Source organism: Mauremys reevesii, linkage group 2 (assembly GCF_016161935.1).
Source record: "Mauremys reevesii isolate NIE-2019 linkage group 2, ASM1616193v1, whole genome shotgun sequence".
NCBI lineage: Eukaryota > Metazoa > Chordata > Testudines > Geoemydidae > Mauremys > Mauremys reevesii.
The window spans coordinates 154,637,076-154,652,268 of record NC_052624.1 but is presented as its reverse complement, the minus strand read 5'-3'; the positions used below and the strand labels follow the sequence as shown (position 1 = coordinate 154,652,268).

At 50.0% G+C, this 15,193-nt stretch overlaps 1 protein-coding gene across 1 annotated transcript; it reads left to right on the top strand.

Moving 5' to 3' along the window:
- Nucleotides 1–4,869: 4,869 nt before the first annotated feature.
- Nucleotides 4,870–6,195, top strand: LOC120398802 (D(1C) dopamine receptor-like). Its single transcript, XM_039526461.1, has one exon. The coding sequence runs from the start codon at nt 4,870–4,872 to the stop codon at nt 6,193–6,195; it is 1,326 nt and encodes a 441-aa protein (XP_039382395.1).
- The last annotated feature ends 8,998 nt before the right edge of the window (nt 6,196–15,193 follow it).

Below are 15,193 nucleotides of genomic sequence, written 5' to 3'. Positions count from 1 at the left end.
TCCCTTATTGATTTTAAATTAAGGGTTAACATTCAGAATAGCAACCGCTGATTCCTGCATTTTCAGTCCTAGAAAGTAACTAGACTCTTCCTTCTCCAAATTCCCAACTTCTCTCCCCATTTTTTGACGATGCCTAGAACTGAATGCTATATTCTACATTAGTAAGGCAAGGAATTATTGTGTGTCTGCTCCATGCTGTGATACTGGCCCTCTGTCGCATAAATTTTGCGGAGGAAGGGGGTTGTTTTGTTCCCACATAGCATTCTAAGTTACTTGTACACTGCCTGAACCTAAAGTGGTAGCTGAGACTTTGCTTACAGGCAGTAGTTCTAGATCCTTTCTGTAGGGACTGGAGTAGCAGAGTACCAAACTCCCAGACAGGATACTTCCCTTCTGTGAGAGGCAAGGCATAGCGAAGTTGCTGTATATATCCCCATTGCAAGCGTGTGTAAAACATGCCAGAGAGACTAATGTTCTGAAGGGCTGGAAGAGGCATTTAAGAGTTAAATCTGAGCAGCTGGTGCGTTACTTGAAGTGGCTTGTAATTTTCATGCTTTGACTCTGAGTGGGAAAGTAATCAAGATGACTGAACGGAAAGAAAGCTTAAAGATGTGGCTGTGAAAAAGAAGGGAAAATAGTAGAAGGGTAATTTAGAGAGCACCCTGTTGCTGGGAAGGGAAAGATATTAAATACAAAAGTGCTAAAGAATGACTTGCCACCAAAATAGAATCGTTTCATACCAAAGTGCTTTGCAAAATATATACACAGTACTCACTTCACTGAAATGCAGCTACTTCTGAGATGGATCAGCAGCTGTTTAATGATGCAAACTTACATCAGTTTAGTGTAGGAAGCAAAGGATATTGCATCCAACAGAAATTGTAGGAAGACTTTCAGATGGGCAGAATGTAATTACCTAAGCTCCAATTTGGTCATGACACCAGGGTTAACAACTTTCTCTCAAAAAGGATCAGAGGAATTACAATGAACGTTAGTTCCGCAGTCAGATACAGAACCATGGTTTTATGTCTTAGGCAAAAGGCTGTTCCATAGCACCATGCTGAAGCATTGGTTCAGAACTTAATTAATTTAAAAGGAAGGACGATAACAGGGTTCAAAAAAGAACTAGATACGTTCATGGAGGATAGGTCCGTCAATGGCTATTAGCCAGGATGGGCAGGGATGGTGTCCCTAGCCTCTGTTTGCCAGAAGCTGAGAATGGGCAACGGGATGGATCACTTGATGATGATCTGTTCTGTTCATTCCCTCTGGGGCACCTGACACTGGCCACTGTCAGAAGACAGGATACTGGGCTAGATGGACCTTTGGTCTGACCCAGTATGGCCACTCTTATGAAGAATGCCCCCTTCTCCATGAAAGAATCATCAGCCCCACCTCCTGTAGTGTCTAGGTTTTCCTGGAATGCTTCCCATCCAAGGACTGTCCTGTGTAGCTTGTGAGATCTGACCATGTCCTAGTTTGCAGTAGTCTTGCTTATAGGCATCTCGAGGCACCGATTCTGACCTAAGTGAGGGACAGAATGCAACTTTGGGCTGAGACTTATGACTGTGTAACACTAGGTGACTGACTTCCAGGAACAAGTGCGTGCGTACCATATGTCCAACAATAAGAACTTTTGAAATCCACATGCTCTGCATAGAGAGCATTGAGATGAATACCCTTTCAAATACAACATGGCAAAAATGACCTGCAGTGGCAAAAGATGCCTATGCATAGAATGGCGCTTCGGGCTAATGCTCAGCATCATGAGAAGCTGCATCAGTGGCTAACATCCCCAATTTCATGCACTTAGTGCATCAGCTTGAATCATAGAAGTGCTTTCCTGTGTTTGTATGTCCTTGGCCAGAAGTTGAAGGTCTCTTGTTGCTTATATTACCCACTTTCCCTTCTGTTTTGAAACGCTTTCGTCCATTTTCATATTGCTATTGATTGGCAAGTAAAAGGTCTGACAATTTCAAAGTTTTGAAGAGCAAACATGCCTTCTTGGCATAAATAGTTGGCTGGAAGGTGATGGAACTTAATGAGACACATGAAGCTCTTGCAAGCTGTTACTGTAATGTATTTAGCTAGTTTCTTTAAAGAGCTCATGCTGGGGGGCGGGGGAGAGGCGGGGGGAGGATGCTGTGTCATGAAATTGATTAAAGAAGAAAAATATTTGCTTCATGATGAAAACAGAATCACTTTCTTGGCTAGATCAGAGAGAGGGTGTGTCACCTATGAACAGCCTTGAAGACAGCAGCTGAAAGTAGACCTGGGGTAGTGTCTGTTCAGATTGAAGCCTGAGATTATACAATGCATGGGTCGGGGTGAAGCTAATGAAACCAAAACACACAATAGGCTTCAGTTGTTTCAATATGACTGACTGCTGCTTCATTTAGAAATGGTGCACCATAGAGGGAAGGGTTAAGGTTGCTGCCCTGTGTTGTATTACAGCAAACAGCTGGGTAATTAGCGAGTTTAGTGCTGAGTGGGGCTGATTTCTTGGGAGAGTTTGTCTCCCAAGAAGGGTTTTGCTGCTTGTTTCTTGGCAAGTTTGCCAGTGAAGAGTTTCTCCAAAGCAGGTTAATGTTGAGAGGTTTCTTGAGAGCTATTTCCCCAGGAAATTTAGCCCCAGAGAAATCCCTTAGGTACCAAGGTCAGTGCTCTTTTGTGTGGTCTTTGGGGACAGACTGTGTGATTCAGTACAGAGAGAATCCTAGGGAGAGACAGAACGGGTGGCCCAGAGGTAAAATGCATATAAAGGGAAGAAGATTCTTTAGGGTGGTACCTAGTTTTCCCTGAATAATTCAGTGGTTCCTAATTCCTAAGATCTAAACCATATTTGCTGCCATTCCCCTTCTGCAATGAAATCTCCAGCCTCTTGGGGCAAAGTGTGACCCTTGGTATAATTCGGTTGAAGTCAGTGGAGTTGCAGGGTTGGTGGAAATGGCCCATGAACTTGAAGACTAAACTGCACGTGAATGGGTCAGTCCTGATTCCTAGTAAATGAGTGTTGCTGAGCTAATGCACGAGGGAGAGCAGTCCCCTTTGCCTGGGATGGTGGCCCTCAGGGATGGGAAAGGTGGATGGTGTTAATGATGGAGCTCTCTGTAAATGGTCAGTGGCAGCTGCTTCTAAGTCTGCACTGCCACGGCCCCCCTTCCCTCCCCCTGGCCTTTGTGATGTAAGGGGTCTCTCTTTTGGTCTAAGCCCAAGGGAGTTCAGCCCTGCGTTTACTCAGTGGCACTGTAGATAGGATAATAAACTGTGACCACCAAACTCTTCTCAGCGACTGCCCCAACACCACAAGGGGAGGAATAGTGACAGTTGGTCACTGCATCTCCTCCACAGAAGGAATGACCCATAGACTTGAGCGTCAGATTTCCACTGACCACTGGCTACACAACAACCTGTTAATCAGTCTGGAATAGGGGCTGGCATTTAGATTTCACACTAAAGTGAAAAGGTTCTTTGCTTTCTGTGTACCCCTCCATGGGCCTAGACAGTCGGAGTTTTAGTTCACCCGCTGCCCCCAATTTAAGGATTGCACTAATAAAGAAAACAGTTGGGAACAGAAGTGTGTTTCTCTCGCTTTATTAAAATTGGACAAATTGAGTTATGGTACAAAAGTCCTCATTAAATCAATATTCTACACCTATTATTCCTTACTTTAGGCCCCCTTCAAATAAAGAAAGTTGTTTACAGCCCTGCCCTCACTCCATGATCAGAGGAAGAGGCCGCTGGAGAGATTATACTGCAATTAGTATGGAACTCATTATACAGCACTGTCTTCACCTATAGATCTTGAAACATTTTACAATGGAAGGTAAGCGTCATTGTCCGCTATTTACAGATGGGGAAACTGATGTACAGAGCGGGGAAATGACTTGCCTAGGGTCACACAGCGAACCAGTGGGAACAGAACTTGGGTCTCCTGGCCCAGTATCCTACTCACTAGACCATGCTGCCTCCTACGGGGAGGATCAAAATGACTTGGATTCCCACATACTGAACTCCCAACCTATCAATAAATGTCATCTAAGCCTCCCAAATCTTCTCAGCCCCTGTCTGATTGCTCATCATCTCATCCTTCACCCCATCCCTGTTGCCTGTTTCCCTACCTTCCCTAAATCCAACCCCTTCCCCAATCTCAGCAGAAAAGTCTGAACCCCATGTCCCCATTATCTCAGGACTAAAAGGGCAGATTGGTAAGGTCAGAAGGCCAGAGATTGGTGAGTAGGGGCTCTGTGCATGAAGAAGAAAGGGATCTCACCTGTGTAAAATCTGGAGCAAATCAGCGAGAGAGGAAAGAACAGCGGCGGCAGAGCAGCTGGGTGTCTGAGCTGAGAAGCAGAGAGCATCTAGCAGCAACAGCAGAGAGTGATCCCCAAACTCCCCCTTGCACCCGACCCAGCCGCCAAGTACAAGCCTGGCCGGTACAAAAGGGACTGACAGGGATTCTACAAGCGATGGATTTGCAACAGCTGATGAGCCCCCTGTGAGAGGAGGGGGAGGGAAGATTGCAGTCGAGCCCACCCACCCCACACGAGAGCAGGAGGTGAGCACTGGCTCTTTGTGAGCGGCAGGCTGCATAAGAAGAAAAGTGGTGGTGGGAAAATGCCAGGCTGCCTGCAGGAGACTTGGAAAGGAGCGAAAGGTTGGAGCACTTATGACCGGGGATATAGCTGCGCTTGTAAGAGTTCAAGAGCGGGAAGGGTCGCAGTTTGTGTTTCCGAGATGCAAGAGGAGGAATAAAGAGGCGGTTTGTGTGCCGATGGGGACGTAGCACCAATAAGATCTCTGGGGACAGCAGGACAAAGGGAACTCATGGATGGGCTTTACCTGCTAGGAGCGGGAGATGGGCTGGAGATGATCAATGACACCCTCAGCAGGAAGAGTTGGGTGGAGGACGACAACTCGGAGCTGTCCCTGCGGGTAGTGATGGCTGCCCTGCTCTTCCTCCTCATCCTCTCCACCTTGCTGGGCAACACCCTGGTGTGCGTGGCGGTGATCAAGTTCCGGCACCTGCGCTCCAAGGTCACCAACTTCTTTGTCATCTCGCTGGCCGTCTCCGACCTGTTCGTGGCCGTGCTGGTGATGCCGTGGAAGGCAGTCGCTGAGGTGGCTGGCTTCTGGCCTTTCGGGGGCTTCTGTGATGTCTGGGTGGCCTTTGACATCATGTGCTCCACAGCCTCCATCCTCAACCTGTGCATTATCAGTGTGGACCGGTACTGGGCCATCTCTAGCCCCTTCCGCTATGAGAGGAAGATGACCCAGCGGGTGGCTTTCATCATGATTGGGGTGGCTTGGCTGCTCTCCATCTTGATCTCCTTCATCCCTGTGCAGCTGAGGTGGCACAAGGCCAACGAGCTCCTTGCTCAGCAGGAGCTGGGCTCCAACGTCACACAGGGCTCAGAGGAGAACTGCGACTCCAGCCTCAACAGGACCTATGCTATCTCCTCATCCCTCATCAGCTTCTACATCCCCGTCGCCATCATGATCGTCACATACACCAGGATCTTCCGCATCGCTCAGCGGCAGATCCGCAGGATCTCCTCTCTGGAGAGAGCTGTGGAGCATGCCCAGAACTGCCACAGCAATGACTGCCCCCACGAGGCCTCCCTGAAGAACTCTTTCAAAAAGGAGACCAAAGTCCTCAAGACCCTCTCCATCATCATGGGCGTCTTCGTCTTCTGCTGGCTGCCCTTCTTTGTGCTCAACTGCATGGTGCCCTTCTGCGACCTTGACCTGCACCATCCCGGGGAGTTGCCCTGTGTCAGTGAGACAGTCTTCAACATCTTTGTCTGGTTTGGCTGGGCCAACTCCTCCCTCAACCCCATCATCTACGCCTTCAATGCTGACTTCAGGAGGGCCTTTGCCACCATCCTGGGCTGCAGCCACCTCTGCCCCAGCAACACGGTGGAGACGGTGAATTTCAGCAACGAGCTGGTCTCCTACCACCATGACACCACCTACCAGAAGGATGTGGTGACCCTCAGCTACCCACACCTTCTCCCCCATGCCACCCTTCAGGCAGAAGACAATGAGCTGACTTTTGACAAAGTGTCCCAGATCTCCCAGACCTCCCACAACAACCATGCCGACGCCGTCTTGCCAGCCGTGGTACACGTGGAGTGCGAGATGGATATATCACTGGAGAAGATCACTCCCTTCACCTCCAGTGTGCTGGATTGAAAGGGGATCAGGAGAGGGAGTGGGGGCGGGGAGAAGGGATATGGTGGAGACAGGTCTGCAGCAATCGCCCAGTTTCTGGGGAGTGTGCATACAGGGGAGGGATGGGGAGAGGAATTGCTATTCCTCTGGCTGGGAAGGAGTTTGTATGTATGTATTAGCAAATACGTTGGTGTCTTCCTTTGTTTCTCTGATATACTCAGAAAAATGACTTTCTAGGGGACTGGATGGCTCAGGGGAATGGCGCTTTCCACCTCAAGTCCATGGGTTCAAACCCAGGGCCAACCCAAGTTGGTAGTGAATGGAAGTGGTTGATGTCTGTTGAGTGCCTTATGTCAAGTGAGTTTGGTGGGTCTCAGTGTAGTTCCTAGGAAAAAGAAAAATCCCTTGTCATAGTGGTCAGTAGCTTCCTCTGGGAAACCATGGACTTGAACAGGCCCCTGAGAAGGACCTTCCCTCTCAACCCATTTGAGGGGGAAGTGAGGGAGTTTGCCCTACTGCTGCTTCTCCCAGTCCTGTGGCAAAACAAATGCTTTCACTCTCCTGGGCTACTAAAGTGACACAGAAAATGCAACAACCCAGAGGGACTGCTGCCCGCATGATTGTTCATTGGAGCAGGCCGGGCTGGGTAATGCTATCAGCTCCATGGGTCTGACAGCCCTACCTATCCTATCAGCCTTGAAGTGTGGAGACCAACTTCTCTTGTGACGCCTGTGTAGGGGAGGTAGAATTGCTTTACAAGCCACCTTGATCCTGGCCTTTTCTCCAGCCCCCTTGCTCACACCTATGTGCTTGTACTACAGGCAGCCATCCCCTGAGACTAGCAAACAACAGGGAACAGGCTGCTGGGACACCTGGGTTCTGTTCCTGGCTTTGGGAGGGGAAGATGGTCTAGAGTTTAGGGCAGGTAACCCAGGAGTCCTGACTCCCAGCTCGAGGGGAGTGTTTAGAACAAGGTTCTGGGTATTAGGAAGTTGGGATGCTAAGGCAGAAAGGTATTGTTGTTGCCATGTTCTCCTACCCCTCTTTGGGAAGTTGAGTAAATAGGCACCAGTTCAGCTCTGAGGAGGTGTGTGTCTCTCCTCCATCACTCTGGCTCAGGCAGATTATCTTCCAGGCCAATACAAATACATGGCCCGCTGGATTGGAGCTTTCAGGCTGCACTAGTCTGCAGTAATGGGCCCAAAGGCTGTACCAGGCTGTAGTGCTTTGGCTCATTGCTGTAGGATGCTGGGTGCTAAGGGTTTGGTTCTGCATTTGGGGCAGAACACGCTTTGATCCTTTCTCCACTTGTACTTATGCCGTGTTCAGTTCCACTGCACCTGTTGCTTATCGATGTTGTCAGCTAAAGGGGCATTTTCTGTGGCAGCAGAGGTTACTGACTCCAGTCTGAGTCCTTTATATGCAGGGAGTGGAGGGAAGAGTCAGACCCCTGGTTTTAGGGGGAAGATGTTGATCTCAAGTTGTTCCTCTGCTTCCCCCTATTCTCCATCAATTATACTTGCTCTAGTCTCTCTTTTTCTTCTCCATTTTCCCTGCAGTCTCTGAACTTCCCAGTCTTTCCAACTCCCCCCGAACGCCCCCACCTCTCCCCATTACATTAGATCCCGGTGTACTGTCTCATTTCAATAACAATAGCTTTTTGAGTATCTCTCTTTCCTCACTCACCTGTACTTTTTAATTAGCATCTTTGCATATTCTAACTTGTCTGGTTGCTCCAGTACCAGACAATGTGTGTGTGGGATATGGGAGAAGCCCCCGGCATTGCATTGTAAAACATGACACTGATCGTTTTTACAATGTTTTGATAGGGGATTGGTTAACCATTGCAGCAAAAATGGCATGTCCACCTTAGCCTGAATCCAGGTGCCTCCACTCTCTGGCATCTGCAGCTCCTTAGCACTGCCAAAGCTGTTCGTTCTCTCATCCCAACAAACCTTAACAAAGAGAAATCAGAAGGTGATAATTACAGAGTAACTGTAATTATTAGAGACAGTCAAGTCACAGCGCAGTCAGTGTGGGAGGGGAGCAGAAGTGTGGGGTCCTCCCTAGGATAGCTCTGCCAAAGCACTCACAGGACAGAACTTATTCTCTGTATAACCACCTCTTAGTACAGCAGGGTTGTCTCTCTAGTGGTTAGAGCAGAGTCAGGATGCCTGGGTTCTATTCCCAGCCATGGGGGAGGGGAGTCTAATGGCCAGAGTAGGAGCAGGGATTGGGAGTCAGGATTCCTGAGCTGTGCTCTTCAGGATGGTCATTTACTATATGTTTATCCAATACTTAGCACAATGGGGCCCCTCCCTGGTTGAGGCATTACTGCATTATATGATGATTAATTATACTATTCCCAGCTGTGGGAGAGCAGTATTTTCCAGTGGTTAGAGCAGGGGGAACACTGGGAGTCAGAACTATTCCACTGCTTACCTAGATAAGTCACTTCACTTCTCCATCTCAGTATCCTTATCTCTGGGGAGGGTCTAATACCTAACCCACAGAGATGCTGTGTGAGGCTTAATCTGTGAATGTTTGTAAAGTGCTTTGAGAAGGGCAACTCATTCATAATATTCTTGTTACTCTATGACAAAAGTTGGGTGAACTTGCCGTGTGTCTGACGACTGTGGACTCAGCCCTTTGACAGGGGGTTAGCTGGTGGGCAGTGGCTGCAAAAATGTTGTTTATTATCTGCATAGAAACAGAGAGACTTTGCCTTTGTGTGTGCATGTTGGGGGAGGGGCAGCAGCAAAGGATTCTTCGCCTCCCTCGTTCTTCAGAAGCCCCTGGCTCCTCAGGGCTGGTTCTTCCCTTCACTGACTGTACAATGGATCATTTTCCCCCCCAGCTCTGACTGTGACCTCTGTCAGAGCCACCCATGGCCGATGTTTTCCTGGTGCCTGCGGCCCAACTCCCCAGGGCCTAGCAATGACTGAACTGGGCCTGTGGCCTCCAGGACATTGTACTGGCCCCTCTCTGCTACAGCAGCATCCAGGGATCAGGCTAGGAAATGGACGGCAACTTCCAAACCACACGTGTGTTTCTGTGTTTAACTAGGATTTTCTTAGTCTGGCAAAAAAAATACATCTCACTCCTTTCAGTGCAGTGCGGTTTTCTTGTGGGTTTCCTGCACAGGAGGGTGGGATTGCAGGCTGCGTCGGAGCAGAGGTATTGTGGGACCGAGGCAGCATTTGTCTGCTCCCATCCTGCTGAGGGCACCTCAGTATTCACTTGGGGATCCCACAACAATACAAGAGGATGAGTCAGCCACTGAGCCCAGGCCCTGCTTCTGAGCTGCATCTTCCACAATGCTCAGCTTATTAGGGGTGGGGGCAAAGGTGGCTGTAGCCCCTGGTGTACTCTCAAGCAGCCCCAGGGGCTCCTAACTTAGGACTGGGCCCACGACTCCCTATTGGGCCATTTGACAGCCTGGACTAGCCAGAGCGCAGTGCACTGGAGCTGCTACCCTTGCCGGAGAACCCTACAGTAGAAGCTGCAAGAAGGGATGGTAGGGTGGTCCTGCTAGGCCTTGGCCATGGTGGAAGCCTGTCCCATGGGTACTCCCTGGGGAGGTGCTCGCCAGCCCCAGAATGCCCTCAGGATACAGGGACCGGAGCTTATGCTAACACATTTTGGAAGGGATCTCAAAGCTCAGGGTTTAAGTCAGTCTCTAACTCTTCATGAGGCTTTCAAGGAGGGCAGACGATCCCGCAGCTGCCTGCTGCTGGGTTGCTTGCCCCTTCCTCTGAAGCAGTTGGTGCTGGCCACAGGTAGAGAGAAAATATTGGGCTAGATGCACCTCAGCTGTGATTCAGTCGGGAAATGATGCATGCAAAGTTTTGGCATTTACCGGCCTCCAGTGAGCCATAATTCCCAGGAATGGTCCACCACTGCCAACTGGCTCTGTCTTCTGTGTTGCCCCCCCCTTAATGCTGTGAGGCTCTAGGCTGGGGGCAGGAAAACATCTGGGTTGAACCTATTCCTAAATGGCAATCTCTGAGCTTGGTGTCCAGAGGCTCACTCTTGCCATGATTCTCCATCATCCTCTCGCCCACCCCTAATGGCCCTAGAGGTCCTTCTCGTTTGTGGTCATTATGTGGTGCCCCTTGGAGCAGTCCAGCCATATTCTACATTATATTAATTTCTTTCTGCCTCTCTAACTCCCCCGTGTGATTTCACTGGGATACATATTCTCCGTCGCTTCCCGTGCTAAATTCTTGCAGTGCTTTGTTATGCACCGTTACACAGCGGCTGCATTTCAGGGGCAAGTGAAGAGACTCCTATTCGTGAGGTGCTTTGGGATCCTGAGACAGAAGCACTGTCCAGCAGCAAGGAAATTGTTCTCTCTGCTCACCTTGACACATAACTGCAATACTTTTTGCGCTGGGAGCAGGGAGGGAGGCTGTGACCTGATTAATAGACTGCGAGACTGGAGCAAAGGACTGGGAGTCACGATTTCTCTGTTCTGTTCCTAGATCTGCCAGTGACTTCCTGTGTGACCTTGCAAATTGCTTGGCCGCTCAGTGCCTCAGTTTCCCCATTTACAAAACCGGGCTCGCAATGCAGATTTACCCAGCTAACACAGTTCCCAAATGTTGCAACATGTGAATCTCTCTTTACTGTGATAACCATCTATGGCTATAACTGTCGAGTGAGGTGGGAAAGTGTGCAGAGAGACTGAGGGGTGTGACAAAGAAGAATGGGAGGAAATGAAGCAAAGGCAAATTGGAGCTGAATACTGGGGAAATGTCCTGGCACTGCAATCTCTGAGACTGGAATAGTCTCCTGGGCCACAGGGCAGAAGCCCCAGCTGTTGGGAGATTTAAAACTTAACTGGACAGAGGCCCTGGAAGTACGGAAGGGGATTAAAGTGCATTGGTCCCTTTGAGGTGGACAAGAGGGGACGTAACAGGACTAACCATCCTTCAGTTCTCTTACCCTGAGGCCAGGTGAGGCAATAGTTCTATCCCCAATGGGTGTGTGCATGTGGTGGGGTGTGTGTGCTCCCCTTGGCCCCGGTGTAAGAAAGGATTAAATGCAGAGGGGCCTAAGGGATTTAGGTGTCTACTTCCAATTTGGTGGGAGTTGGGTGCCCATCTCACACCTTACTCCATGATCCCTAATGCTCTGTGTTGCTGGGGGTGCTGAGCGCTGACTGTGTCCTTTGCTGCACACCTACCGGGGGCCCGAGATTATCCCACTAAGCCCCTGACAGGGTGGATGTGTGAAAAGAGCCCCTTGAATGTGAAGGGTTCTCCAGGTTCCCTATAGGCACTGTTCAAGTGGCTGAAGCTGTTTGCTGAGACTCGGCTCCGCCAGGTGGCTGGGTGGGAAGAAGCATTAAAACCTCGATTTAAATGGAAATTGGGAGCCTCTCTCAAGTGCGGGGGGGGGGGGGGGACTCAGTGGCCACCAGAGGAGCCCAAGTGATCCGGGGAGAGGAGAGGCTTGAAGGGAAGCTGTGGCGGCACTGTGGCAAGTCATCGTCTCCTGCCCCTGTGTGGGAAATGACCCGCACTCAGCTGGGAAAGCTCCTCTGGCGGAGCGAAGAGGTGAGATGTGAGTGAGGCTGGTTCACTGGCCAGTGGAGTGGGCCTGGAGAGATGGGGGATTGCGAGGGCTCACAGTTAGCCCAGAGCACCCCCTCTTTCCCACAGCAGGAGGGGCTGTCTCCATACTTCTCGTTCCTGGGGCTTTCCCTCCATCCTAGGAAGGCACTTGCTCTATATTTCATACACCCCCTCAGCGCTGTCCCAAAGGCCCCCTTTTCCCACTCTGAAGGGGGCTTTCTCTACCTCCCTCTATATTAACTATAGGCACATTGATCATCTCCGCCTACATGCCCCTCCACCCGCTCCTGCCAGAAGGCTCTGGTGCATCTGCCTATCTTCTCAGCTCCCCAGAGCCCTGCTGGGTTTTTGCTTGAGGCTCACACGGGGGTGATGAATAGCAAGTGCCAGGGTGACATTTAGCCTGATGGCTCTGTTACTGGGAGACGCAGGAGAGTGCCCAAATCTGCGGATGCTCAGGAGGAGCTGCCCTGGAGTCTGTTAGAGACACAAAGGCTCATGGTTCATCTCTGTTCCCTGAGGTAAATTCCAGAGGCCACACAAGGAAGACTCTCTTGACTCCCAGGCTGAGGGGGAGATGGGGCCACGGCATGAGGGAACCTGCCCTGACTCTCCACAAGGAAATGGGGATGGGGGCCATTTGAGCAGAAACAGCATCTGCCTTTCTGAGGGGAGGACTCAGGTGGGCAGGCATTCTGCAGCCAGTGAAACAGTGGGCTCTGTAGCTTCAGTGCTCGTCTGACACAGTCTCCTTAAATTAGGGTGGCACCCTAGATGGTTGTGTAAGATGCTGGCAAAGCGTGCCCCTCTCTGGTGGCTGGTCCTCATAGCAGATAAGTGCCTACTACTGCTGCTAGCTCCTTTTGCTCGAGTGGTAGAGAGCTGTGCTTCTGGTGCAAAAAAGCCCAGATTCAATCCCTATGGAAAATCCATGGCAGAGTGTTGCAAGAGCCTTGGGCTGATATTTAGTACAAAGGGGCATGCTGCTATTACATGACCAAATCTGACTCAGAAATTGTCCTCTCGAGTTGCCAGGCTGACTGTAAAGGAAAGCCGTCACTTCCTGGCCTGCATCAGGATGGGATTGATTGACCCTGCATTGCTCTGTGTAATCACTGATTACGTTACAGGATATTGCCTGGGTGCTGAGGGGAAGGCGGTTAGGGGGAAATCTACCCTAGCCAGAGGTGGCTGCTGCTGCAGATTCAGCCTCCCTTTGGATCTAGCTGACTGGCACAGAAGCTCACCTCCACTCTTTCCCACCAGGGCTGCAAGGTTGGGAGTCGTGGGCACAGATGTGCCATAGTTGTGATGAATGGGACTAGCCAGGGAAAAGAGTCAGACCCATCAGCCTACGGACAGGGAGGGGCTGGGGGAAAAGGTGGCTGGCTTGTTCCTTTTCTGATGTTGACGGGCATGAGACGTGGGGGGGCGGGGCGGACTCTAGGACTAGTCAGAAAGCAGCCAATCTCCGTCATCTCTCCTCTTGAGTTTCTTTCCAAATTGGAGTCATTAGATGCTGCCCTCATCAGACAGGAGCAGGTGCAGGGGTCACAGGCAGAGATCCATCTCCAAGGGAAAGCAGAGCGTCTGGGCGAAGGATGGAAGAGGCTGAGGGGCTCTGGCCACTTGAAGGAGCCTGGCAGAGGCTCTTGTGAAATCAGCCCTGACTTTCTCAATCTGTATGGTAATTCAGAGCAATCAGAATCAGCAGATGGGGAGAGGCAGGAGAGATTAACCCTTCCCGGAGCAAGTAGGCCAAGATAGAGACCACCTCTCCTGGCTGGGATAGGGGAGAGAGAGGCGCTTGGGGAGGGAATCAAGGTATCAGCCTTGTGTTGGGGTTCCCTGGATGGGGTAGGGGCTGGATGTGCAGACAAGCAGGTGAGGCGTAAGTCCTGCACAGGCAGGTCTGACTGGACCTTTGGTTTCCTCCAGAATGCCCCTTTGGATAGGGCAACGATGTAATTGTGAAACACCCGTGGGGGGGCGGAATGCCTCACGAAGGTTGGAAAGCTGCGCTCCAAAGTAAACGGCATCTCAGACTCAGCATAGATTTGGCAAACGCTAGCAGCACAAAGAAATCAAGAGGAAGAGGGTGACAAATGCACTTCCTGGCTGGGGAGTTATTGAAGGCTCAGAGCCAGGGAATGGGAGGCGAGGGGGGCAGTTAATCTTTCTCCCTACTTCTCAAACAAAGTGCTGGATTCTGAACTGAATGCAGAGTCTGTCAGGGTCCAGGGATAAATAGATCTCCGTAAAGGCTGCAGTGTGAAAGAAGGTTCCACGTGCCAAACGCAAAGCTGGAGCTGGCCTTCAAATACAGCCCAAAGCTTGGGCATGTCAGGATCTCTATACACTCCACTCAGAGCCCTAGCAGATTAGCCAAAAATGAAGATGACTTTGTAATAGCAAGGGCAGGGTCTTGCCCTGGGACAGGAATTGCACTGAGATGATGACTTCTCTGAGGCAGGGACTGTCTTTGTGTTGTCTCTCTACTGTCTGGTACAATAGAGCCCTAATCTCTGATTGGCTTCTACTGCAATAGAAATAATGAGAGTTGTTAATTACATTTTAGGAACACTTCACTGGAGAACCCTGGGTTTATTTTCACCCTCATCCATTCTTGTGCTTTTAACCAGGGGCTGCAGGATGCCATCTAGTGTCCATCTCCATGCACAGTGGATTTTGCAACTTTTTGTGAGATCTTGTCCATTTAACATTATTACCCTGAACTGGAGACTGCCCTGTGGCTGGGGAATGAAGCTAAATGGGGCTGGGACTGACAGGTAAACAAACCTAGAGACTAGACTTCCCTGCATTTTTCAGCTAGTGTGTAATCCCTCTCTGTCTCTTGGAAGCATGTTTGTCATCCTGCCTTCCTTGTTCCCTCACTGCCCATTGCACGGTTCTAGCAATAACAAAGTTCCCTTTACATGGTATTTCTTTTAAATCCCTCTCAACTCTTTGGGAACTCTGAGTGACCTTGGGCAAGTCACGAATGCTCAGGTTTTCATGTGGCTGCTGATTGTTTTGGGTGCTCAACACTGGGACTGACTTTCAGAAGTATCAAGCACCTGCAGGTCTCTTGACTTCCGCTGAAGGTGCAGGGGCCCAGACTCAAATCCTCAAAGGTACTTAGGTGCCTAATTCCCTTTGAAATCAGAGGGAGTTAGATGCCTAAGTAGCTTTGAGAATCTGGGCATCAGTCTGAAAATCAGGTCCAGGATTTTTCAAATTGGCCTCCAAAACCTTGAGGCATTCAAAATCAGACTGCTTTTGACCACTTTGGTTCAAAAACAAACAAACCACCTCCAGTGCCTCAGTTTCCCCATCTATTAAAGGAGACTAATGATAACCCCTATTCCTCTTTATAAAGCCACTTGAGAGCCTTGGATGGAAGAAGCCATGTAAGTGCAGAATACAGTATTATTATTTAT